The sequence below is a fragment of the Pundamilia nyererei genome, unplaced genomic scaffold (assembly GCF_000239375.1).
Source record: "Pundamilia nyererei isolate P.nyererei 1_Seehausen unplaced genomic scaffold, PunNye1.0 scaffold00080, whole genome shotgun sequence".
NCBI classification, from domain to species: domain Eukaryota; kingdom Metazoa; phylum Chordata; class Actinopteri; order Cichliformes; family Cichlidae; genus Pundamilia; species Pundamilia nyererei.
Window position 1 is genome coordinate 297,646 of NW_005187481.1, and position 26,485 is coordinate 324,130.

At 41.6% G+C, this 26,485-nt stretch overlaps 2 protein-coding genes across 3 annotated transcripts in view; one reads left to right on the forward strand and one right to left on the reverse strand.

Annotated features, from left to right (window-relative positions):
• Positions 1-3,437: 3,437 nt before the first annotated feature.
• supt4h1 (SPT4 homolog, DSIF elongation factor subunit) lies at positions 3,438-7,126 on the reverse strand. The gene is made up of 5 exons (XM_005737787.1): positions 6,922-7,126; positions 5,741-5,847; positions 5,603-5,658; positions 4,109-4,162; positions 3,438-4,018 (listed from the first exon to the last, which is right to left on the reverse strand). Exons 1-5 carry the CDS (start codon positions 6,988-6,990, stop codon positions 3,951-3,953), a joined length of 354 nt encoding a protein of 117 aa, XP_005737844.1. The 5' UTR covers positions 6,991-7,126; the 3' UTR covers positions 3,438-3,950.
• Positions 7,127-9,754: 2,628 nt separating this feature from the next.
• LOC102211796 (E3 ubiquitin-protein ligase RNF43-like) overlaps positions 9,755-26,485 on the forward strand; it is a 121,982-nt gene continuing 105,251 nt past the window's right edge. The window contains exons 1-5 of one of the 2 annotated variants that reach the window (XM_013912095.1): positions 9,755-10,281; positions 10,695-11,185; positions 11,967-12,134; positions 12,214-12,305; positions 12,390-12,761. In XM_013912095.1, coding sequence (XP_013767549.1) covers positions 10,711-11,185; positions 11,967-12,134; positions 12,214-12,305; positions 12,390-12,761 — 1,107 coding nt within the window. In that variant the 5' untranslated portion in view covers positions 9,755-10,281; positions 10,695-10,710. Of the gene's footprint in view, positions 10,282-10,694; positions 11,186-11,813; positions 12,135-12,213; positions 12,306-12,389; positions 12,762-26,485 lie in introns of both variants that reach the window. The other variant, XM_013912094.1, reaches the window with a different exon arrangement.

The following is a 26,485-nucleotide window of genomic DNA, read 5'->3' on the forward strand; positions in this document are numbered from 1 at the left end:
ATAGATAGATAGATAGATAGATAGATAGATAGATAGATAGATAGATAGATAGATAGATAGATAGATAGATAGATAGATAGATAAATAGATAGATAGATAGATAGATAGATAGATAGATAGATAGATAGATAGATAGATAGATAGATAGATTAGGACTGTCCTCTCTTAACCACTTACAAGAAAAACTAAGGACTATCAAAATTCGCAGACCCACGTGACCGTAATGATGAAGCCAAGTCTATTTTTTCCGTGTCACAATCACTGTTCAAACACAAATTTCAAAGGTAGTGTACAGGAAAGGATTGTCTCATTTCCTTTAAAATAACTGGAAGTTAGGCAACTCCACAATATGGCCTGTGACCTGAAAACTAAACTGTAAATACAATGTAAGATGGGGAAATATTGTTTGCTTTTCCACAAGATAACCAAGGAATTACACAGTATTTAAAATGATGTAGTACTTAAAATTACTTACAGTATAATTTGTGTATCCTTTCCTTTAAAATACCCAGAATTTAGGCACTTATTACATTTACTTACATTGCAATATTTATTTATTCTGTAAAATACATGAAGTTGTGCAATATTTAAACTTACATAATAATTTGTGTCTCCTTTACTGCAAAATACCAGATGTTACACAAAGCAGAGAGTCAGCAGGTCGCCTGCCATGAACGAAACGGCACAGGTGCTACAGGGTTGGTTGCTGACCCTGACCTCTGACCCGAATGTGGCAGCTGGGGGAATTAAATACATGAATGCAAATTGAACACAGAGTTAACCATTGCTAGAATTAGCTAGAATTTACTGTGTGTCCATGTTAGATCAGTACTTGACTATGATGTTATACTCCCCTTAGTATACAGAGCACATCATCCATCCATTTTACCTTCTTAGGCCTATCCCAGCTGTCACTGGGTGAAATGTGGTGAAACACCAGATCACCAGTCTATCAGAGAGACAGGTAACCATTCACACACACAGCCAATCGAGAAACACCAATTAACTTCTCCTGCATGTCTGTGGATGGTGCAAGGAAGTCAGAGAACACACACACACACACACAAGACAGCCACAGGAGGTCAGAAAGAAGAAGTCATGTGTCCAGAACACTGTGTTTTCATTTTTTTTAAAAACTGATTTTGTGTTTGGAGTTTGGAGAAAATGATGTGTCTCACTGTGGTTCAGCAATTGTGAAATACAGGATTTCAACCGGCAGTGATCTTCAGCACTGATCTGCATATTTTCTTCTAGAGAGATTATGTCATCATTATGAATAGATGGAGAAAAGTTATCCTCTGGTGGATTAACCTTTTTTTCTCCAGTTTATGGAGATAAGAACAATGAAAATAAGTAGTTCTTCGTTCATTGTAGGTCATGACATTTGATTAACGTCATCGCACGTCTCTTCAGGTTACCCGCAAAAGTAAAATGAGAAATGCTTTGTGAAACATGAAACCGGCACAGCTTTCATATCGCATCGCATCTTTTTTATGCAGTTTTCACCTACTGCTATTTTACCAAGTTTTAAGTTTCCTGCCAGCGTTACGGGTCCGCTTGTTGGTCTTCAATATGGCTAAGAGTTCTCAGTGAGTTTTGACAGACTGGCTTCACTAACTGTGCCTTTGCAACAAAATGTCAGGAGCAGGTGTCGGTGCAGTGAAGACTCACAGCATCACAAATGAAGACAACCGGAGAAGCGGACCGAGATCATGTGCAAGGATGTCCTCCAGGCTGCAGTTAAGTCAGAGGACACACATGGTGTTAAGTGGAGGTGTTTTCTTAAGTGATAATATAATCCAGTAGTGTAGTACTCCACCTGAACTACACCTGATATATTGAACAGCACAGGATGACAATAAAGATGATATTCTCTTCACACTATTGTGCTGTAAGTGAAACGGTAACCACAGCAGATACCGGATCTGAAAAGGCTTAAATTTAACTGGAGACTATCGCACGCAGCACTTCAGGTGAAAGGTTAGCTAAATTTACACGTTCACACTTTGGCTGAGAGTTCTCCACCTCTCGGCAGTGTCGGCGGCTGCAGGGAATTCCGGCACTGAGTAAAAAGCACCATCTAGTGGTGCAGCTAAAGAAGTACAGGGAGGATTTTTTTTAAAGGGTCTAGCCAACTAAAAAAAACATGATGAACTCTGTGAGACTGTTGCTCAGAATGAACAACAATCAGAATGAACCACCTTTGCCATCTTAGTGTTTTGCGACCATATGTGACAAATGGTGACGGAAGAAACAGAGAGAGAAATCGATTATATAACTTATTGGCTAATGACCCTGAATAATCCTCCTTTCTGACTGTAAGAATTCATCATTTGTAAAAGAAAGTTTTATTCAACATAATGTGAAACTAGAGATTAAAACCATAAAGCTGTCTGTGTTTGCTGAGACTGTAGAGAAAAGGAGCCAAGGGTCTTTTTGCAACCAGTGTAGTCGCCCCCTGCTGACTATTAAAAGTAACGCATGTTATTAGATGCATGATACTAACCTGTCACATTTTTTTTTTAACGGAAATAATGAAATAATGCTTGGTGATGGTATTTGGCTTTATTAGTGTGGATGCTGATTAAGCACACAAGCAAGGATTGTTCTTCTACTTTTCATATTCCGTACATTTTTTGGCATCTATCTCCTTCAACACCGTTCAACTTAGAAAAACCAGTCAACCACCGTTAGATTCCTCTTCTTTTGGACATGACTGCTTGTATTTTCCTCATTTTTACTTTTATATTTTTTAAATTATTCAACTTTATTCAACAAAAATTTACCATGTATTTCAATGGCAGAATGTGGGCAGTGGAGTCAGTTGATGACTTTTGATGATCATGACCAGATGATCATCTTTTCTGACCGGATGATTAAAAGTTACAGTATTTAACTGTCTGTAGTGGATTTTCCCACATTTCAGACATTCAGGGACTTAAATAATATGAGGTTTCAAACATTTCTTCAGATGTTTTGTGACTCTGAATTTTCTTTTGTCATTACTCAACTTTTTCTACTGTACATTTTAAACATGGTCAGCTACTTTTCAACTTCTTCCTCTGTCTGAAAATCAGCTTTAAACACTTTTGTTTTCAAGTGAAACATTCTGTTTTTCATCTCCTTCAACATTTTTAACTTAACATTCAGCAGTTGCTTCATTTCCGCTCAAAACATTCAGCTATCAGCATCCACACTGCAGTTTCGTTAGAAAATGCATTTTCTAGTTATAATTATTTGCTAAAGAACTTTAAAATAAACAAACATAATGGCTTGTAGGAGTGGAAAAACTGACATTATATGTTGAAAGATAAAGATTAAATAGGAAAAAACCTTCAAAAAATAAAATAAATTGAAAAGTCAAAAATGGTCTAAAACCTAAAATCTAAGGTCCACCTAATTTAGGTACCTTTAAAAACAAATAAATATCCAGGTTAGTCATGAATGTGGACGCGTTTATTTGTATTCTCTGGTCAACATATATCAGCAATCTGTTCCAGAAAGGTTGAATGAACTCGGAGTCTAACCACAGTCCTCTTAGAGACCTCACCCCCATCATCATCATCATTTTGGACCGCAGCTCAAGGTCATCAGTCAGAAACCACATTGTGTGCCCTTCTGGACAGTAGACAGATTAGTCCCATTAAAAATTAACTGATCATGTTCACTTGCTCGGGGACACTGAAAACTTAGTTAATTCACAGATTACAGGTGCATATAAATCCAATGTATTCATTTGTTTTAAGACACTCACTCACTTTTTTTATAAAACAGGTTTTTATTTCACGTAAACTATTCAAACAAATAAGACATATCTACCTTTTCTTATGTGTCAGCAATCTTTGTTTTTTTTTTCCAAATTTAAAAAGCTCCAAAAACTTAACATTTCCAGAAGACATCACAGACATGGTGAAACAGTATGATCCAGCTCTGGGGACAATCAGCAGGATTTACGTCTTTACTGCCGTGTCTCTGGATTTGTAGATCACCCCTCTGCTTTTCAGCTCTCTCACTACGCCTTCAGAGAAGAGAATAATGAGCAACCGAAACATATGAAGTGAGAAGACAATTCCAACCAATGTGTGTGCCCTGATGTGTTTGAATGTACCTGGAGGTAGTCTGCCAGTCACTGAAACTGCATATACACCTGGCTTGAAGTTGCCTGAAAGACAGAGCAGGAAAAAAAATAATTACACAAATGGATCATAATCTGAACTATGTGGCTATCATTAATAACTAGCAGGTTTTACAAGATTTATTAAAAAGCATGTAAAAAATGTTATAGTCCTGGTTTTAAAATTAGGTAAATAACTTCATTTGAACAACAACATAACATATTACACTGTGTCATTATTTAACAAAAACTAATCCAAAGCCAAAATCTATAAGCACTGTGGAAAAACTAATTTCTGGATTTTCTGGATGATTCAGTAAACTTGCTGAACCACCTTTAGCACCAATAACTTAAAGTAGCAGTTTTCCATTTGACTATCAGTCTCTCTCATCGTTGTGGAAGAGTTTTGGCTCATTCTTTTTGTTGTTGTTGTTGTTGTTGTTGCTTCAGTTCATTGAGGCTTGCAGGCATTCTTTTACACACAGTCTCTTCAGGTCCCACCACAGCATTTTAGTCAGATTGAGGCATGGACTTTGACTGGGCCATTGCAGCACCTTGATTCCTTTCATTTTCAGCCATTATGTTGTAGATTTGCGGCTGTGTTTGGGGTTATAGTCCTGTTGCATGACCCAATTTTAGTCTACATTTAGCTTTGGGGACATCTCCTCACATTTGAATACCCTGGTAGGAGTTCATAGTCGACTACAAGGTGCTCAAGTCCTGAGACTACAAAACAAGCCCAAACCATCATCCCTCCACCACCGTGCTTGACAGTTGGTTCTCTCCAACCAACTGGCTTAACATCTCCACTTTGGCCTCTTTTGATAGGATTGTTCTAGAAGTCTTGTGGATTGTTCAGATGCAACTTTAAAAAAGAACATGGCAGCATGGCTTTGGTTTGCAGAGAAAAGAGGCTTTCTCCTGACAACCCTTTCAAACAAGCCTTAGTTGTTCATTTTTTCTGAGCAGTGTATGGTCTGACCTTGTGGTGACTTTGCTGTGATGTTCACCACTGGGAAAATTTATATCTATCTTGAATGTTTTTCACTTGTGAGTAATTGATCTCACTGTAGAATGATGACATTCCAATAGTTTGGTTTATAATCCTTCCCAAATTGATGGGCACTAACAGTTGCTTTCATGAGATCCCCGCTGATTGTTTTTCACCCTAAAAGCAGTGTAAGATGTACTTCGTCAAAGAAAAGCGTCTGGACTTCTTTAAGTTGCTTGAAGACGTTTCACCTCTCATCCGAGAAGCTTCTTCAGTTCTAAGGTCAAATGGTGGAGAGTCCCAGATATAAACCTAGTGGGAGTAACCCCCCACAGATGTACTTCGTTTTTCCAGAAACAGTGTCTCCTTTTTGTCTTAAATAAATAATGAACAATTTAACATTTTTTATCATGTCCTGATACATAAAACCTTAGAACTGAATGTACTGTCTTCTTCTATTTTTAAAACCATGACTGTATGCTTCAGCAGATCCTTACCTATTCTCTGCCATTTAGCCACCCAGCTATCTTCAGGACTCATCATGGCGATCACACTATAAACATTTAATCAGTGTCAGTAAACCATAGGGAAGAACAGACAAAGAAACACATGGTTACTGCTTAGTCAACACTTACCCATCAAACGAGGAACTTGTGCATTCATACACCATCTCTCGGTTCCCCTTCATCTGGAGGTATGACTCACAGTTGTCACAGCCATCATATTCAAACTGGTCAATGGTCTAAATTGGAAGATAGCAAGAGAAAAGTGAGGTATCAGATTGCATGAGTCCAATAAAAAGAGCTCGAAGAAAGGATCAAAAATGAGAAGTGAGATTTTACTTGAGAAATATTAACTGCTTTAAAAATGCTGCACTTCAGTGTAGCAAGACTATTATTTCTAATGAGGGTCATACATATATTGGAACCCACCATAGATAATGATGCCAACAAACCTTGGCACAATCACTGATAACGGCTGTGCATGGTTAAATAATAATAGTATTAATACTACTACTACTACTATAACAACAACAATAATAATAATAATAATAATAAAGTGAGATGGGATAGTGTGTTGGTGTTGTGCCAATAATAATGATAATAATAATAACAATAACAATAAAGTGAGATGGGATTGTGTGTTGGTGTTGTGCCAAAGTGTCATTTCTAGTATTTGCCAACCCCCCCCACAAACAAACAAACAAAAAAAACAAAAAAAAAGAAGCCCGCATTTAAACTACTGTAAACATGCTATACTTTAAATGAAATCTCTCCAAAATAAAAACCTTTAATTTCTCAAAAATAAAGTCAGATTCCCTGCACGCACGACCTTACGAAATAAATCACTGAGGAAGCATTGAGGAACAATAAATGTTTCTAGTTTCATTTATCGTGGATTTTTAACTTTAAAGTTAATCTTAAAATATTTAGTTTCGCTTCAGCCATTATTGTCCACCTTGTTTCTTTTCTTATTGTCGACCTTAAGAAAAAAAACAAACCAATAACGTTATTCTGCGTTTTGTCACAATAACATCACCTTCTACCCAGGCTCTGCCAGGTTCTGTACATTTTTCTAGTACGGCCCCAAGTCGTTATCGTGGGACTAGAAACCAAAAAAACTAGCACAGATGTCTTTTTGTAAACAAAAATGCCTCAGTGAATACTTAGGTATAATTCCTTGACTAAAAGCAACCAAGCGTCATTTCGAAGTTTTAATTTTCCTGTTAGGCCAAACAGGAGGAAAACACTGCGCAGAGCACCACGTTAGCACAGGAGCTAGCCTCACAGTGTTTTTCTCTCAGATAAAGATTTACCTTCACTAACGAACAAAGCAGACAGGCTCTCAGGTGGCGCAGGTCTTTGGGGACTGTTTCTAATGCCATTATGTTCGGACGAAATAATTGAACAAACACTAAACAATCACGCCAACTAATATTATGATGATTTTCTAGTCGCCTGGATATTACGTCACTTTATAAGGCCCTAGCAACCCAGAGGCGTCCCTGTAGTCCGCCTGAATAAAAGTCCATGCACAAAAAAAATCAGAATCAGGGAGACTTTATTTATCCCCAAGGGGCAATTAAGATACAACAGAGCAGCATGACGTTAAAAAATAAGGACAGGGCATAAACAGGCAATAAGAATGAGATAAAAAAAAATACTTAAAATATACAGTATATACACAGTTTTAAAATTAAAGTGACTGAATAAGTGAATAAATAACTGTAAGTGACTAAAAGTGAATGAAGTGTTAGCAGCATAAAAAAAGAGTGTAGAGTAATTTATGTTTATGGGTGTGGGAAATGGTCTTATCGACTGGAGTTAAAAAGGAGAGTGGCTTTGGGGACAAAGGTGGCTCTTCTCCTCTCAGTCCTGCAGGAAGTGCAGCGGAGGCGCCGCCCAGAGGGGAGCCATTGAAATGCGGGGTAAAGAATGTGAGAGGGGTCATTAATACGTTAATTAATTAATTTTTACTATGCCTTTTTACTATGCCTTCCTGGAAAGCAACATGACCTTCTCCATTACCTGCTGGTTCCACTCCCTCCCTCAGCCTTCAGAACAGGAACAGACTGCAGCACACTGCATCAGTGTGCTCAAAAATCATTGGCCTGCCTGTCAGAACTCTTGCACAGGTTTTCAGCCAACAAGGCCATTAGCCCTTGGTGGCACCTCCTGAGAATTTCCTCTGTGTTAGCAGAGAATTTCATGAGGTTGTCAAAAATGGTTCCCAAGTATTTGTACTCCTCAACTACCTCCACAGGCTTCCCATGGATGGTGGTGGTGACTGAAGCAGCCAGGTCACCACCATCTCTTTGGTTTTGCTCACGTTCAGTTCAAGTTTGGAGCTGTCACACCACTCTACAAACTTCTGAAGAGTGGATCTGCAGTCATCGGTCTAGAGGATGAAGAGCAGGGGGGAGAGCACAGAGCCCTGGGGGGAGCCAGTGGAGGTGGAACAGAGACCAGAGTCCTGTTGGTCAAAAAGTCCAATATCCACAGGATTAGATGATCAGGTGAAATCGGGAAGAAAGTTTAATGGCCAGGATATGAGGCTGCAGAGTGTTGAACACTGATGAAAAATCAGCGAAGAGAAGTCTGGCGGAGGAGTGAAGGAGCTCCAGATGTTTGTGGATGGAGTCCAAGATGAAGATTTTTGCGTCATCGACGCCTCTGCGTGCACGGTAAGCAAACTGAAGTGGGTCCATCAGGGGGTCAGTTGCTCTTACAATGTGCTGTTTTATGATCTTCTCCATGGCCTTCATCACCAGGGAGGTAAGGGCCACAGGATGAAGATCATTGAGAGACTTTGGGTTGTTTCTTTTGGGGATGGGGGTGACTGTGGAGTGTTTCCACAGCTGGGGGCGGTGTGACTGTCAATTGAGTGTTGAAATAGAGTCTGGAACACACTTCCTAGTTGCCTTGCACAGTGCCTCAGAACTTGACTTCTTATTCTTATTTTTATATTTTTATGACAGTATGTTTGCACTGAAGCACCGCAGCAATTTCCTAATGTTGTAAACCTGCTCAACATCTGGCAATAAAACCCTTTCTGATTCTGATTCTGATTCTGATGTTGTCAGGGCCGGGTGAGCTCCTCTCCCTGGTCCTCCTGAGGGCTCTCACCACGTCCTCAGTCTTGAAGGTGAGTGCAGAGCTGCCAGGTTTGATAATAAACTAAAGTGATATTTACGATTTATGATATTTATGGGCAGCACGGTGGCACGGTGGTTAGCACTGTTGCCTCGCAGCAAGAAGGTCCTGAGTTCAATTCCACCATCAGGCCGGGGTCTTTCTGTGTGGAGTTTGCATGTTATCCCCGTGTTTGCATGGGTTCTCTCCGGGTACTCCGCCTTCCTCCCACCGTCCAAAAACATGCAGCTTATGGGGATAGGTTAATTGGATAATCCAAATTGCCACTAGGTGTGAATGTGAGTGTGAATGGTTGTCTGTCCCTATGTGTTAGCCCTGCGACAGACTGGCGACCTGTCCAGCGTGTACCCCGCCTTTTGCCCTATGACAGCTGGGATAGGCTCCAGCGCCCCCCGCGACCCTGAAAAGGATAAGCGGAAGCGAATGGATGGATATTTACGACATAGTATTAGGGCCACCTTAAGAAACAAAAATATTATTGATCATTTTGACAATAAAGTCGAAATTTTGAGATTAAAGTCGAAAAACCTAATTCGAAGAAAGGTCGAAATGTGGAGATTGGAGTTATTGTTTCACTGACTTCAGAATTTGCATACCTGAATAAAGGCATCATGTTCTCCTCAAGCGGTGCTACACACCAGTCTCATGTAATGTTGTTAACAGGTTGTTAATATTACATAGAATTAGCAACACATCGGATTTTGACAATGAAAGGATACAAATTGGATGTATTTTACTGGCTTGGCAGTGAGATTTTTTGTTTTCACAAAATGTAGATAGATGATGCTGTCTACATCTAAATACAAATAATAATAATAATAATCACAACAACAACAACAACAACAACAACAACAACAACAACAAAAAATAAATAAATAAACTACTTCCTTATCACTAGGTGGCGACACAGCTCAGCGCGTTTTCATTTGGTACAGTTTCACACCACATGTGCTTGGTGACATCTATTAATTCCATTGACCTAAACACTGATTATGTTACCAGTCAAATCTCTTTCAACAGTTAACATCGTTTTCTCACATTTTGTTTCTTATTTGTTTATCATGGATAATTAACCTGCGTTTGTCACTGCACTGTTGCCGTGCCACATCCAACTTTGGAGAGGCTCATCATCTTGCGTCTTGTATGAAGCTGCAAGTAAATAAACTCAGAAATAAACTCAGATGATGTGAAATGTAAGCTATAAACAGCAGGCTGTGTGAGAACCTGCGATGCATTCATTGGAGCTATTTGCAAAACAGTTTAAAAGTAACATATATTACCTAAAGGCATTTGTGTGCCTATGGCAACAAAAGCATGTAAACCAGAGGCTGTAAACTGTTTTTGGCTCTCTGTGTGACGTTTAGGGTCCAGTTTCGGCGTTGAAATGTGAAAGGATCTTGGGCTTTGTAGTCCCCCAAAATTAAGCGTTGTTTAAAGTAACGGAGGGATGTCACATTGAACTCCAGCACCTCCACCAACGGCAGTAAACTTCCAACGGTTCCCAGTGCGACTTGGTGATACAGGTGCAGTTATTACAGTGTTTATTTTAGATTTAACCTTACTTAAAATATATGAGAAAATATGGAGATGGATAAAACAGCTCTTAACTAAAAAGTTCTTTACTTAGGAGAGGCTGTTTGACAAGATAACACAGCCACTGCTAATGTTAGCTAATGCTAGCAGAGTAACAGAAACAGTGAAAGATAACATTTTACTTTTTACAGCATTTTATTTATAATTTTAAAAAAGTTTAATCCGTTTTCATTAACAAGGGTAATTATGTGTTTAATATAATGAATGGTGGTTAAATAACTTTGTTAACTTATTATAACTTGAGTGTAAAACATAAACTAAAGTTAAATAGTAACGTTATAAACATGTAAAGCAGGTTAGCTGCTTTGACCAGGGCTGTTTAATATTGTTATACCTGTCTCAGTTGCACAGGCAAAGGCATGGAAGTCGGTTTAAATTCACTCCCGGACTCAATCAACCCCAGCAATTTTCCTGCAAAGTTGTGGCGTCTGGTGAACAACCCGGCCTACAACGCCATCTGCTGGGACCGCCAGGGCGAGGTAATCGTCATTGACCAGCAGCTGTTCGAGAAGCAGATCCTGTCTCCAAATGCCATCACCGCGGGCAGTGCCGACTCCTTCAAAACCACCAACTTCTCCAGCTTTGTCCGTCAGCTCAACTTGTACGGGTTCAAGAAGGCCGAGCCTCAACAGGACCTGGACGGCAAGGAGTATCCAAGCTTTTACAACCCCAACTTCAAGCGAGACCAGCCTGAACTCGTTTCGAGGCTGAGGAGGCTCACCGTGGACAATAAGGCCAAGCTGCAAGCCGGTCTGAACATAAAGTGCCGGTCCCCGAGTGGATATCAGCGCCTGTATCGGGATGGGGAAGACAGAGGAACATCTATGAGAAGAGGCAAGTGCTATTAAGGGATAATAGTGGAAATATGGTTTCCCTGAGGTGCTCAAGTTCACACTAACCGTTCCTCAGCCACAAGAGTAGTTTCTGCAAAAGTGCACAGTAGTTCTGTGTAAAAAGGGTCATCAGCTCCTTAAAAAAATACAACACTGTCCCATTTTATGTACATAAACTTTGTAACTGAAGAATATTCTTTAAAACAGAACAAAGCTTTCTGCCGCAACTTCGCCTACTTCCTCTTTAGAACAAGGGTCTAAAGAGGTTGAAGCACAGCTTTATTACTTGATCGGCATGTTTGGGCCTGTGGCCTTCATGAGGGATGACCTTGACATAAGTAATAAAGCTGTACTAAGTGTTGCTGGAGAGTTGACCTCATTTGAGAGTATTCTAAATATATTTTTCTGTTGACCAGAGGAATTACTAAACTTTCATTTGACAATCTTACATGTCACAGAGAAAATACTCAGATGTTTTCAAGAAATATTACCTGCTGATAGGGTTTTCTGTCATATTTCCGAACACCATATTGAACTTATTAAGGACAATAAGTCTGTGCCCTCCTGTACCAACACTTAAGCCCTCTCATACTGTCTAAAAGGTTGTTGTTGTGCTTTGTGTCTTCCAGTTTCTTCGGGAGGCTCTTTGCTGCTGAGCCCCACAAATCAAATGGCCACTCCTCCTTACTATCCAAGTAAAACCCAAGCCTACACTGGGACCCCCATCCCACCACGATTCCTGATGAGGGCTGCGGCTCTTCCTTCTGCTTTGTTTTCCTCAGGCAAAGAGCTACCAGTACCTTTAAACCGCCCTTACACTGGAGTAAACTCAAGCGCCAATGCTGTGCACATTCAGCAGAATTTCCTGGCCCACGCAAACCATGGAAGTCCAAATTTCACCAGTTATAGTCCTTGTAATGCTCAGTACCAGCCTGGCTACTATTCCCCACGTAAGCATTAAATATTATTTAGTAAAATATAGCCAGTGTACCACTTCACTTAACATGCTATCTTTTGTCTTTCCTGAAGTTGGTCATTGCTACCATCCCAACCTTGTGGCCCCTCATATGGCAGGTGGTGGCCTTCAGACAGGCTTATTCTCGCCTCAGAGTTATTATCAGGTAGGACCACTGTCATGTGACGTAACAAGTCAGTGAGCGGTATTTGGGCCATGTTTAACATATGCTTTTATATCACCACTTTAGGCAGGATATCCTGTCAGTATGTTGTGTTTCCAAGACAATAACCAATGCCTGCAGAAAAATGAGAAGCAGGAGGTGAAAAACTGTGAAATCAACTTGGAGGCAATTTTTAAGATCGCAGATGAGGTCATGCAGACTCCACCCAATACCTGCCTGGTTAAAGTTGAGCCCCAAGACGAGGTGGTCCCTGAGCTAGAGTCTTCATCCAACACCCGTGACAGCCCACTGTGTGACAGCAACAGTGTCATCAGGTCTATCCCTTTCTCTGCTGGACCCACCGTAGTATCTGCATCGAGTATTGCTCCTCTAGTTCCATACAAAGAGCAGTGTGTGGAGTCTGTACCAGAGGAAATGCCTGAGGATGCTATCATTGAGGTAAGGGTGCGCATTGAAGAGTTCCTGAAGCTAAAGTACATCTGTTTTATGTTTTTTTGTAATGTTTGACATTGAGGTATTTTTTGATGCATCACGTTCCTGATCTAAGATGTTTTTTCCTTTACTGTGCTAGACAGTAAAGTAACCCAAACTTGTAGGAAAGTTTGCAAGGGAAGGCGGGAGGGTGGATCAGAGCAGCACAGTGGTTTTGGTTCTTGATAGCCTGCAATTGCAAGAAAGGTTAGAAATGATAGTTGATCTTTTTTCATTGAGGAACATGAGACACATTCCTCAGAGATTTTGGTTCAGACTCAAGTGATAACAGCACACAGTTGCTGACGTTTTGTCAGATGCACACGATGGGAATAACCTAATAGAGCATCCTGAAGGTACTCTATTAGGTTGAGATCTGGATATTGTGAAGACCAGTTGAGTAAAATAATAGTGAACTCACTGTTGTGCTTAAGAAACCAGTTTGAGGTTTGTGGCATGGTGCTGGAAGCAGCCATCAGAAGATGGGGACACATTGGTAATAAAGGAATGGATGCGGTTAGCATCAACACTCCGACAGGCTGTGGAGTTTAAACAGTGCTCAGTTGGTACCAAAAACTATCCCTCACACCATTACATCACCATCAGCATGAACCATTGATAAAAGGCAGGATAGATCCATGCTTTCATGCTGTACATGCGAGATTCTGACCATCTGAGTGTGGCAGCAGCAATTGAGTGGCACTCAGCGTCATCCTCTAATGTTGTAGTACATCTGCATAAAGGTTCAAGGATGTATGCATTCAGAGATGCGGAAATCCCAGTAGATCATCAGTGTCTGATGTTGCACATTCTGGGTTACTGCAATGTGATCAACTCAGTAGATACACTCAACAAAAATATAAACGCAACACCTTTGTTACTGCTCCCATTCCCCATGGGATGGACGTAGAGACCTAAAATTAATCCCAGATACACAATATAACCATCCCTCCCAAACAGTGGTCACAAATCAGTCCAAATGTGTGGTAGTGGGCACATCTGCTATATTGAGATAATCCATCCCACCTCACAGGTGTGCCACATCAGGATGCTGATCTGACATCATGAGTAGTGCACAGGTGTACCTCAGACTGCCCACAACAAAAGGCCACCCTGGAATGTGCAGTTTTGTCTCACAGCAAAATGCCACAGATGCCACAAGCAATGAGGGAGCGTGCAATTGGCATGCTGACAGCAGGAATATCAACCAGATCTGTCGCCCGTGCATTGAATGTTCATTTCTCAACCATAAGCCGTCTCCACAGGCGTTTCAGAGAATATGGCAGCACATCCAACCGGCCTCACAACCGCAGACCTCGTGTAACCACACCAGCCCAGGACCTCCACATCCAGCAGGTTCACCTCCAAGATCGTCTGAGACCAGCCACCCAGACAGCTGCTGGAACAATTGGTTTGCACAACCAAACAATTTCTGCACAAACTGTCAGAAACCGTCTCAGGGACGCTCAACTGCATGCCCGTCGTCCTCATCGGGGTCTTGACCTGACTCCAGCTCGTCGCCGTAACAGACTTGTGTGGGCAAGTGCTCACATTCGATGGCGTCTGGCACGTTGGAGAGGTGTGCGCTTCACGGATGAATCATGGTTCACATTGTTCAGGGCAGATGGCAGCTGAGAATGTCCCAGTTCTTGCATGGCCAGCATACTCACCGGACATGTCACCCATTGAGCATGTTCGGGATGTGCTTGACCGGCGTATACGACAGCGTGTACCAGTTCCCATGAATATCCAACAACCTCGCACAGCCATTGAAGTGGAGTGGACCAACATTCCACAGGCCACAATTGACAATCTGATAGACTCCATGCGACGATGTGTTGCACTGCATGAGGCAAATGGTGGTCACACCAGATACTGACCGGTTCTGGGTCCCCAGACCACCAATAGCGCAAAAAACTGCACATTCCAGGGTGGCCTTTTGTTGTGGGCAGTCTGAGGTACACCTGTGCACTACTCATGATGTCAGATCAGCATCCTGATGTGGCACACCTGTGAGGTGGGATGGATTATCTCAATATAGCAGATGTGCCCACTACCACACATTTGGACTGATTTGTGACCACTGTTTGGGAGGGATGGTTATATTGTGTATCTGGAATGAATTTTAGGTCTCTACGTCCATCCCATGGGGAATGGGAGCAGTAACAAAGGTGTTGCGTTTATATTTTTGTTGAGTGTAATTGTGTTAAGACGCAGTTGGTGTACCTAATAAAGTGGCAATGAGGTTACTGTTGCTCTAGGTGATCAAACCTGACACTGAAGCTTTTTCCATACACAGATCATTAATAATGGATCTTTCCGCATAGTTAAAAAATGTAGCAAATATTTTGCATACTGTTTTGAAAAGTTGGTTCTTTTTCAACGTTTAGAACAACATGTAGAACATGTGAAAATCCGATTATGTTTCAGGCTGTATTCATACAGAAAATTATTGATATTGTTATATAATTTGAATAAATCTATACTATATATATATTTAGTGGCCTTATATATAGTTTAGCAGAAAGCCTGGATTATTTGCCTTCTCTGTGTCCCTACATTAAGGTTACCACAGATCATGAGAGGGATATTGTACCTGTTACAGTTGGTGATACTTCCAGTGATTCCAGTCTGAAATTATAACAGCAGCTGCACAGGAAATACACCAACTCTTTAGGTAAGGCTGTTTAGGGTCAAATTTCAGAGTAAAATTAGTGAAAGAAAAGGCAATTAAGGCTTTTATGCTTGCTAAAATCAACAGATCCGTGATGACAGTGTCTCATATTTCTCATCATAGATCTCAGCTTGTTGGTTTGATTGGCATGTGACAGGGAGCCTTGAGTCACTCCAGGATGTGAGCTTAAGCTCTTACTATTACCATACTTGAGTCTCGAATTGGAAAGATGATTTATTGTGTGAATGCTTGTTGCTTTGTTCTCTTTTAAATCTTATTACAAAGTCTTTTGCAGAAGTACATATATGTTGTACATTGTATGTAGTTGTACAGTAATGTTTTCTCCTCTTATTTTACACATCCATTGTAATTAACACTGATGCTTTTATTTCTGTAAAATTTTAAATTACATTTTTAAAACAAGTATGCTTGTAAATGTATAAAGCATGGATATTTACGTACATGAGTTTGTGAAATAGTTTTACCAGATTGTAATGTTATTTTCAAAGAACTGAAATAGAAAAATAAGTCTTGTAAACCATAAATTGGTATTGGAGTGCTTAAAAAGGACTCAAATTATTTTACGAGGGAGAAACACTTTGTCTACTGATTGTTTGCTTTATTGTGTTTTCCCTACCTTTTTATTCTCACTATTGATGTACTTTTTAAAATATGAAACTAGAATTTTAAATAAACGTGAATACAGTTTATGGTTGGATGTTTAGTGTGTACTGCATTATTAATAATAAAGGGGTGTTGCTTGTTGTAGACACCAGAGGGAGCCACTTACTTGTTTTTGGTGAAACTGCTGCTTTTCGGCGGATCCGCCTTCCACTTACTAATGCTGCATTCAGGTGCTCCTCGTTAACTCCACCTACGATAACGTTAAAAGAAAATGAACGATTTTTGTTTGTTTGTATGTTTACGTTCTTACACATGCAAGAAAATTAGATTGCGTTTGATTCTTACCGCAAAATAGATTTTCAGTGACGTTAGAAAAATGTAGTACTAACGCTGCAATTCCACTAATGGCTTATACAAATAACAACGTAAAACACTTGAAACACAATCTGTTTACAAGATTAGGGGTGAAGTGTTGATCAAACTCCCGTCCCCGTTAGCACGTGAAAGTAGCAGGAGAGGGAGCAGGTAGACACTTTCAATGAGATCCCAGGGGAGAGACAGAGAGTCGGGGAGGTAAAGTTCTAGAACGGTGTTATAATAGTACACTGTGTCTCTATGCTTTATCCCCTTCAAACAAACACTACAAGGAGGCTGGGCAACTTTTTAAATTAACTTTTTGCAGATTTCCCCCTCCGCTTTCAGTGATAGTTTTGATAAACGAGTCAATTTCCTTCATTCTTCTCAGGAGGATCGGGTCTAATTTCTCACAGTGCAGCGGAGGCACTGAACTCGGGGGAAGCCTGCGTGTGTGTGTGTGTATGCGTGCGCGCGCGCGTGTCGCCCCCCTGACGGGTAGGTTTGAAAGAAGTTGATGGCCGTGTCACTGAAGCCGCTTCGGACCCAGTTTTAATTACCAGGCTACAAGCAAAGTAAGGCAACGGCCCGTTTGCTTCGGTTAATAATTACACAGAGCTGTGTGCTGAACGGAGCAGCTTCTTCGAGGATTATTTTTTCGCAACTCGTCGGCTGTAAGAAACATTGCCCAACTTTTCGGCGCCGCATTTGATCCGTCAGCATGCCTCATAACTCTCCGGCGGCAACCTGTAAGCCAGCCTTTGAAGTCGTAGACGTCGCTCTCGTGCGTTTTTGGTGGATTTATCCACAAAGTGTTGCTCTCACGGGACGGGTTTAACTTTTAAAGCTTTGCCTCCTGTGTGCTCGCAAAATGTGACTGGAAGGTACAGTGGTCAATGTGCGCTGCATTGTAAAAACAGTCCCGAGGATTTACGGATACACAGTTGCCAGGAGAGGACCCCGTCCTTCTTGGAGAGGATACCGCAGTTAAGCTACCACGTAAACACCCTCCAGACGAGGACATAGACCCGCCTGTGATGAAGAGCACCCCGGTGGAAACAAATGCACTCTTTAAGATCTAATACGGCACGGCTCGTCTTCACAGTGCACTGGCGCATGCAGTGCTTCTCAACCCACATTAATGACACTGGATAACAGTTAATCGGAGCTTTTTCCTCGTGTGAGACATCACTTTCCACGTGAGACATATGCATATCTGTAACGTGTTAGACTGGGAATATTAACTCTAGTGTTGAATGGAAGTTTTATGAGTTACCATGGAAGTCCTCCGGCTTTGAAAGCCCAGATCTGTTAAGCAAGTAGGCAGAAGGAATAAAGCGGGACCTGTGCGTGTACTTGTCGATACCGCTTTCCTGCGTCTTGTTTATCCGCGGTGCTTGCCTGCTTTGAAGTCCAAGATGTGCGGCCGGGACCCGCCGCTACAGCCGAGGCCATGACCGTCCCACAGCGGCGCCCGGCCGGGCTCTGGCCGTGGCTGCTCATGGCGGCTCTGCAGGTGGTGCTGGGCCAGCAGGGCCTGGAGTCCGAGCGGCCGGTTCTCCGAGCGATTATCAAGGTGACGCTGCTGAAGCACGAGCCCACGGGGAAACCCCTCACCTTGGAAGGGGTGTTCGTGGGAGGAAGTGCCGGCAAAGCAGAGGGAAAACTCATGCAGGTAGGGTGTCATCAAAGGGTACCTTCACTACATGACCACATCACTGTCCATTTACCTCAAAGCTCACCTGGTGCACAGGTGGCCCAGCACCTTTGTGGCACCTGGTGCAACAATTTTCCATAAACTGCAATAGACTAACTCAATGATCATATGGTCAATATCTGATCTTCATTTTGTGTATTGATAGGACAGCTTTACAACACATGTAGTTACACTTCTGCTCTGTCAGATATGGATTACCAGCCTGAAAGCTTCTCCTATAGTACACTACTGGGAACACTTAACACAGTAAGTGTTATTCTTTGGACCCCCCCCAAGAGAGTCACTTTAACCTCTTTTGCAATCACCGCTTGACTAATAACTTAGTCTGTGTTAAAAGCCTTAATTGGAAAGTTATTTTACACTCCCACCTCTTTCAGTGCACCAATCCCTCTGTAGAGTGACTTATGTTTCCCTACAGTTTACACAGCATCCGCTGCTAAAAGACTCCTGCAGCAGAGACTATGGGTTACAGAGCACAGTGTGCCTTTCTGAGAGCTGCTTACAGCAGCACTCTTTCCACTCAACACTGGGCTTGTGATGATAGAACATATGAATTCCTTTAACAACAGTGATGACAAACGTGTTATTGAGGTTAGCTTATTTTCAGTCTATTTTAGCTCTCTCCTGAGAAACAGTGGTTTGGCTCAGTCCACCAGCCTCTCTAACGTGTATCTTTTCTAAGGTAACTGTTTTGTTTTGCAGTGACTATTTTTGGCATTTGATGCTCTCTCCCATTATATTTAATATCAAGGTGTGGCCAGTGACTGCAAAATGACAGCATGTCGAGATCAATATAAAACCTGTCATTTAATGGGGGTTTTTTTTAGGTTAAAAATCTTGCCTTTAACTGTCCAAATGTGAAGTATGTTCTCTATTCAGTGTGCATATTTAGGATTCAAGAGTGGATTAAGGTCCCTACGCTGTAAAGCTCCGCCGTGTCGATTTATTTGCCGTCTCCAGAGACACGGGACGAAAGATATTAGGTTCTGTGGGATCTTGTCTCGCTTCACTCACCAGGTATGGGAGGTTTTGTGAATGGTGAGCCAGATGCTGCAGTTTGCCATAGTTGATAAGGATTTATAATGCTCTGATGGAGAAAAGCCCAGCATTAGTCACAGTGAAAAGCCACTTCTGTTTTCCCACTCCAGTTTTAAGCTGATCTGACTGGACCCTGTCTGTGTGGGATGTTGACAACATGTTGTGGATACATAACACATAGCTGTTGAGATCAAAGCACTTCCAGCTTTCTGGGATTTCCAGCTTTTTGTTGTTGTTGTTGTTTAAGACTTTGCAATGTTTGCAGGGCGACACAGGGTTTTAATGAAGCTGTGTATTCCCCTAAAGGTGAGGATGAAAGGTTGAGTGCCACCCTCAAACCATTCTTTTTTATCTCTGCCACCGTCAGCCTAATTTTGTGCTGATAAGATCCCTGCTTTTTTCCCCCTGTTTCTTTCTGTTTTTCTTTTTTTTCGGCTGCCCAAATAGGTTATACATCTACTCTGTTTTCCTCTGGTCAAACCACCAATTGTGTTGCTGTCCAAGGCTGGGAGGGCATGGTCCTGCGAGGCTCTCTCCTCCCTGGCTGTTCTCATACTGCACAGAGGTGGTGTTATGCTGCAGGATGCTCTTTGTTGCAGCTCAGGCCTGTTGTAACAGGTCTCTGTTGCCTCTGCAGGCAGCTTCATGGTCCCACTTTATGTTCTTGTCTTCCAGTGGACGAGGGGACTGATGGCTAAAAAGTTCCAGTTTCCATCTTGCATAGCATTCTCGTCTGTGTTAAATATAAGCCAACCTTGTCGATGCATGTCTTTTATAAATTCCACTTTTCTGAAAATTTTTATGGATTGACAGAGTTTTCATCTTTTGTCATTTTAGATGCTTGTTCATCTTTATCAATACGTTGCTTCCCTGAGCCTGGGAATTGCATTGCATCCTTGTTTTGATCATGTTTGCTACCATGTGTGGGACAAACTCTGAAGTTCTGAATCCATGAGATTTCACTGTGGTACTTGTCTCCGTCTGATCTGTTAAACTGTGATCTCCCTGGAAGTGTGCCCTTTCCTCTGAATGAACACGCTCACTGGAACACTGGCTGGGGTCTGGCCAGCACTATTTGGACAAATACAAGTGCTGAGGAATTTTGACTCCCTCTCCCTTCCAAAATGAAACTCGGTGATTAAAGGAGAAGCCCAAAAGCTTCTGAAACAATGACGAACTTGAGGATTGTTGTTGGAACTTCTTTTTCAGAAATGGAGATAAACTGTGTTCTTTTAACAGGTCCAATTAAGGCATCCTTAAAACTCCACCTATGTTAACTTAAAGTCATCTTGACTTTCTTTTATTCCTTTTCTGCATTGTTGTTTTTGAAATGTTGAAGTGAACTTTGAGAGCTCCCTCAAATACATAAGCTATAATTAAGGCTTGACACTGGGTAACTGTGCAACACTTCACATTTTTTCGTCTCAGTGTCCTACAAGGTAGTGAATGCCTCCCCGTCTCTCTAAAGCGTCCCAGGCCACTATCTGCACACCCGCCCCTCGGCTGGCCCTCAGCACAGCCGTTTGGGAACTAAGGAGGGGAGGGTGGAGAGGGTACTGAGGGAGAACATCAAAGTGTGTCCAGTTCCGAACGTGAGCTGGGATGATTAAAAGCTGAGACTGTTTACACTGTACTTCCCATATGGGCCCTCTCCTCCCCCTCCCTCTAGATTTCCTGTCCATACTTCCTATCTCCCTGGATGAGATAACAGCCTGTCCAGGACTCCTCAGGGCTCCTCACTGCCTCACATAGTTTCGCTTTTGTGCATGTGGTTTATAACAGTGTGTAGCAGCAAACAATGCAGGTGAGCTTCATGTGTTGGAGCCAACATGATATGATATAATAAACAAGCTAATGTGTTTGCAAAATTCGTGCAATGAACCCCACATTTGGCAATCAGATTTGGCATTCATTTGCCATTCATGCTTCTTTTTAAAATACAGTAACGGTGAAGCAGCCTGCTCTGAATGCTTCACAGTGCTCGTGACTGGTATGCACAGCACTGCTGTGTCCACCAGTATGGACGCCATATGAGAACTCAACATTAACAGCAGTAGTATCACATCGCCATCCGTCCCACCTGCACCTTGGCGACACTGGCAGTTGCATAAAGGTACAAATGAAATCCCTGTAAACTCGCAATCCCCCCCCCCCACACACACACACTTTGCCACTTTGCCTGTTTTTTAAAAATTCTGAATGCTTTATGCAACTACTTGCTGTTTGTGTGGAGGTGGAGGCCATTTAGGAACAAAAGCCTGCTTTGAAGTCATCATATATAACATTATAAACAAGTTCAGTGGTGATCGCGCAAAGATTATTGTAGGAATGAACTGCTACACTGGTTTTGTTACCAGCCAGCACTGGCCCTGTTGACTCATATTGGACCACTGGCAGAAAAGAACATCATTTTATGTTTTTCAATATTTTTCTATTAAATGTTTGACTGTTTCACGAACAGCTAAAATGCTTTAAAACAGGATGACTATGTTTTTTTTCCAAGGGGCAACATCCAGATCTGAAAATTTATGAATCGTGAAAGTTCCACAGGTGCAGTTCCTCCAGCTGGCACTTGAGGCATGCTCCAAAACTGAGTCAATCTCCACAGACTCCCATGTTAAAGTGCCAAGCCTTACATCATTAAAAAGCACATTTAAAGCTTGGTGCAAGAAATTATTTTACCCTCTGTGGACAGTTCTTTCAAAGTTTTTCATTGTACCCATACAGTTTATGGATACAGGTTGCTATCCAAGCTTGCCAGTATTAGCTGGTAAATTAGAACTCTACCCTTTCATCAATATAAGGTAGCATCTAGCTTCAAAAAAAGCAACACAGTCCAAATTAAATGAGTGACAGCATAGTTACTGTCATTCTTTTAGACAGTTGCTGTGGAATAGTTTAGAAAATCAATTAAAAATAAATGGAACAAAAGTTAAGAGAATATATCATTTTTGGCTACAAGCCCATTTGTTACTTATAATCATTGCATTCCAACATCATCTACTTTATCTCTTTTATTTCCATGTGGTCTTTTGCAATGGTCTCCTCCTTCAGCGACACTACAGTAATGCGTTTCCTCTAACTCATGCATTAAACAGACCCCCCCTCATGTGTCCAGGCTATCAAACAAATTGTGGACTAATGGGTTCTCCTGAGCAGGGAACTGAGAGAGCTGCAGCCTGCAGCACAGGAAGCAGGGGCTAGCGCTGTCTTGTCTGCCCTATTCCACAAGAGATGGCTGTGGAGATGTTCCTTAGGGGACATGGAAGAAGGGAGAGGCAGGTAGGGGGGAAACATGGCAAATCTCTTAATCCTGCTGGCCCCCTTCTTTTTTAGTCATTAGATCACGTCTGGAATTCTTGAATGTTATACAACACGTTTTTGTTTCCCCTTTCATAGCTCTTCTTATGCAAATAACCAGGGATGGTCTCTGTTTCTCTGCTACTATCACTGCTTCACTCGTTCAGCCACTCCCTAATACATCTACAAAAGAGTCGCATGCTTAATTCCATGTTTTTTGTAGCACACCCATGTAAACACACACACTAAGTCAAGGCTTCATCTGCCTGTTTTCATGTGTGTGTGTTTTCACACACTCCATACACACACTCGGTGGGGCAGTGGAAAAGCTAGAAATGCGCACTCTTGAATTAAATGTTAATCACAGAGGATCTGTCTCGCTCTTCATTTTGAGCACTTTTTTTTGTCCCTCCCTAGTACACAAACCACCGAAGGAGCAGCAAAAGCATGCGGCCCTTTTAAAGCTGTGCCATTATGTAGCCACACATGTGTTACAGTGGAGAGGAATGAGTCACCGCCGACTGTGAAAGCAGACACACACACACACACATATATGTTCCTTTGATGGCAGGACAACTGACACGGGGTCCAGGCGATTTCAGGGTCAGCGGAATTTAATTATGTCAAATATCCAAGGTTTAACAGTCGTGAATACCGCGACATTTTTGCATTCTCTGTGAGATGTGTATCTTGCGTGACCTTTTTTGAATTTGTCCTGACAACTCAGGTCAAGTGAAGCACCTGTCTCTTTCCAGTTGAAACCGATCCACTGGAAGTACAGAGGAAAGCCTGCTGATCCATAGTGGGTGTGGAGGCCAAGCTATCCTTTCCCCCAGGATCAAGGCCACATTTATAGAGATTTACTGAGAACTATGTTGCAACAGATGACAATTGTACCATATGGCATGAGGATTCATATGCTACTGGTGGGAAAGTTGGCTGTCTTTTTTTTTTTTTTTAATCTTCCCACAGGTTAAAGGTTATGCTCACAAGGATGAGTTGACTGAAAAGATGTATAATTAATGAGTGATGATTTTATTGTCTGTTAACTATGTAAGACTTGCATTGGCACAATTTCGTATATAGATGGATACATCCATGTGATAGATGGATGTATGTGCATTTTCAATTAGTGTGACACTGCATAAAAGGTGTTAATGACTGTAGCTAGAATCTGAATTGGATTGCCTTCTTCTCTTAATGTATAGTTAACTGTAATTTAAATCAAGCTTAGTTTTGTATAATTGACAACCCAGTATGGTAAGTGCTTATCACAACTTCAAGCACACCAGCACGTCACTAAAACCTGCCATAAATGTTGCCATGAGACAGTTAGTCTGACATCAGTTGGCAATTATATGCAATCTGTTTCTCATAATACAGCAATAAACTGTAATAAATCATTGAAAAACACATAGACAGAAATTCACATTTAACTATTACATTACATGCTCAGTAGCCTTCAGTTCTACAGGAATATAAACCAGAACACAACCAGCTGAGCCAGCTGAGTTGAGCTCCCTCAAGTTGTGCTCAGTAAAAAAGTATCGTTCAGACCAATGGCACCAGGTTGGCAATTTGTCTGTGTTTATAAATTAGGTAGTAATTATTTACAAAATTTTGACAGTCTCTCTGAGAGTGACTTCAGTCAGTCCAAGTCAGATTGCAACTGTTTGCAGAAAGGTTGCCTCCTATCAGGCAACCTGTGCAAGTCATGCATGGTTCAACATCCTTAAGCTCTGGGCAAATGTTTAGTCATATTGGCTGCAGAATGTGAAAAAAACATTGATTACAATCACATATAAGAAGCTCGCTGTCCTGTTTTTACCAACTTAGCTATTAGCTTGCTCTGAATTAGGAAGTTTGATTGGTTGATTTTGCTTGAGCTGAGTTAATGTAAGTTTCCTCGGCTAATGTTCAGGACAGAGGTCCCCGAGGTGAGCAGTCGTGTTCATAGTTTTCTTGTTCTTGAGTATTTAGATCAATTTAAATATCCATGTTTGGTGTCCCTGTATAGTGTAATATTGCTGCGTAAAATATTGCAATGCTATGCTGTATCGATTTTTTTCCCACCACCCCTACTCTCAGGTGCTGTCCTCTCTGTCAGATGGTAATCACTCTCTACACATTCATCTGCAGCTAGAACACTCTGCCTCACTGCCACTAGTTGTAAACACAACCAGCTCAGCCTGTCAGTACTGCACACTTCACTGCATGTTGGCACAAGATGCCTATGAATGTGGTTGAGAAATGGTGTCACACTGACCAATGAAGACAACAAAGGTGTAATCAAGAAGCTCATTCTGTGACAACAAAATGTAAACCTATCAAAGAACAGTGCATATAGCCTTTTTTGGCTATAGAGTTGTCTTGCCCTTAAGATGCACTGTTTGTCCTGTAACTGTGCTCAGTACTCCTCTTCAGATGGTAAACAGACTCCTGTTCTGCTTTTTTATGCAAAAGTGCAATTGTGCTGCGAGGCCACATTTACACAGCTCTTTTTATTTATTCTGTGCCTTTAGATTTTCTACTGCTTTTTGCTTACACACACACACTCTGATTGATGCATCCTGCAGTATCTTGCCCAAGGACACTTCAGCCTGCAGAGGGCTCAAACCACCAACCGTCTGATTAGCACGCGACCTGACCACATTCACAAGAGGTTGTCACTCGGGAGGCAGCAGTCCTGTGTGTTTTTGAAAGTTAAATATACTAACGTAAAATGTGTTCGTGACAAAATAAGATCCACACTAAACATCAGCATGTTAAACTTCCTATTGTGGTCAAAAAAGAAAAATTCTCAAACACTAAACTAAAATCATCAGATCACTTTTTTTCTTTTTAGCTCATAGGAATTCCCTCGTGGAGCCATGAGCATGGTGACACTCTTGATTATGTGTACATCACAACATTTTGTGGGTTTCTTGAGGGGAAAAAAGAAAATTCTCTTAAGAGAACAGTTCATCTTGGTGCATTCCAATCTCTCTGACTATTAAAAGAGCAAAATTAAACAAACTTCAAACTTCTCTAAAAGCTTTTCATAGCACAAACATTACAACACAGATTGTTCTTGTAGATATGCAGCATATCGCTGAGAGCATACAGTTTGTTAAAGGTTGGATCGGCTTCTTTGCTGTTTACTTTGGATATTTAAAAGGCGATTAGGGGCTTATGAATAATTTTGGACCTCAGTTGTTCTTGTCGTCTACTCAGTCAACAGTATTCGGTCGTGAAGCCAGTTGCTAATAACTTCAGCCTTGCCTGCGGTGGCGAGAGCAGGCTTAATGCTCGCGCTCACATCAAAGGCCCAGCAGCTCTTCTGCAGTTTTTCATTTCGCCGCCTGTCTCGCTCCTCTTTCCCCCAACAGTGTGGCTTTGAATTCCTCCTCCTCACCTCCTCTGCTCTAACCAGCCCTCTCTTGTTTCTTGACAGCTCTTTAAGATGGTTGTAATTCATTGCGTGTGCTTTAGTTTCAAGGACAAAAATGGCTGTTTGAAAAAAAAACAGGCAGGAAGCGCTTAGTTTGCTGAGAGGCTGGAGGAAAAGAGTCATCACCATACCACAGATAAACGCTGCGTAACAAACTCCCTCTTGCTCGCTCCCTCCCTGGCTCCTTGCAGCTCCTTTAGTCACTTTCATGGGCTTTTCTCGTTAATATGGCTCTGAAGAATAAAAGCCAACTGCAGCTCCTAGTAACATTAGGTTGATTCAATCAGTGTATGATGAGATACAAAAAACCCCAGATTCATTTAGATCAGAGGTATGGTGTGGTACTGTTTAAGACACAGAATGTGCAGGGAGCACAGAGCAGAAGCAAATTTTCTACTTTTCTGCTTGAACGCTTGGCTCAGCGATCCGCAAGAGGAAGAGCTTTCACCTGTGGAGCGGCCTGATCCTTTATTTGTGTGTGTGTGAAAAAGCATGAGTGTGTCCACAGTGTGTGTGTGTGTGTGTGTGTGTGTGTGTGTGTGTGTGTGTGTGTG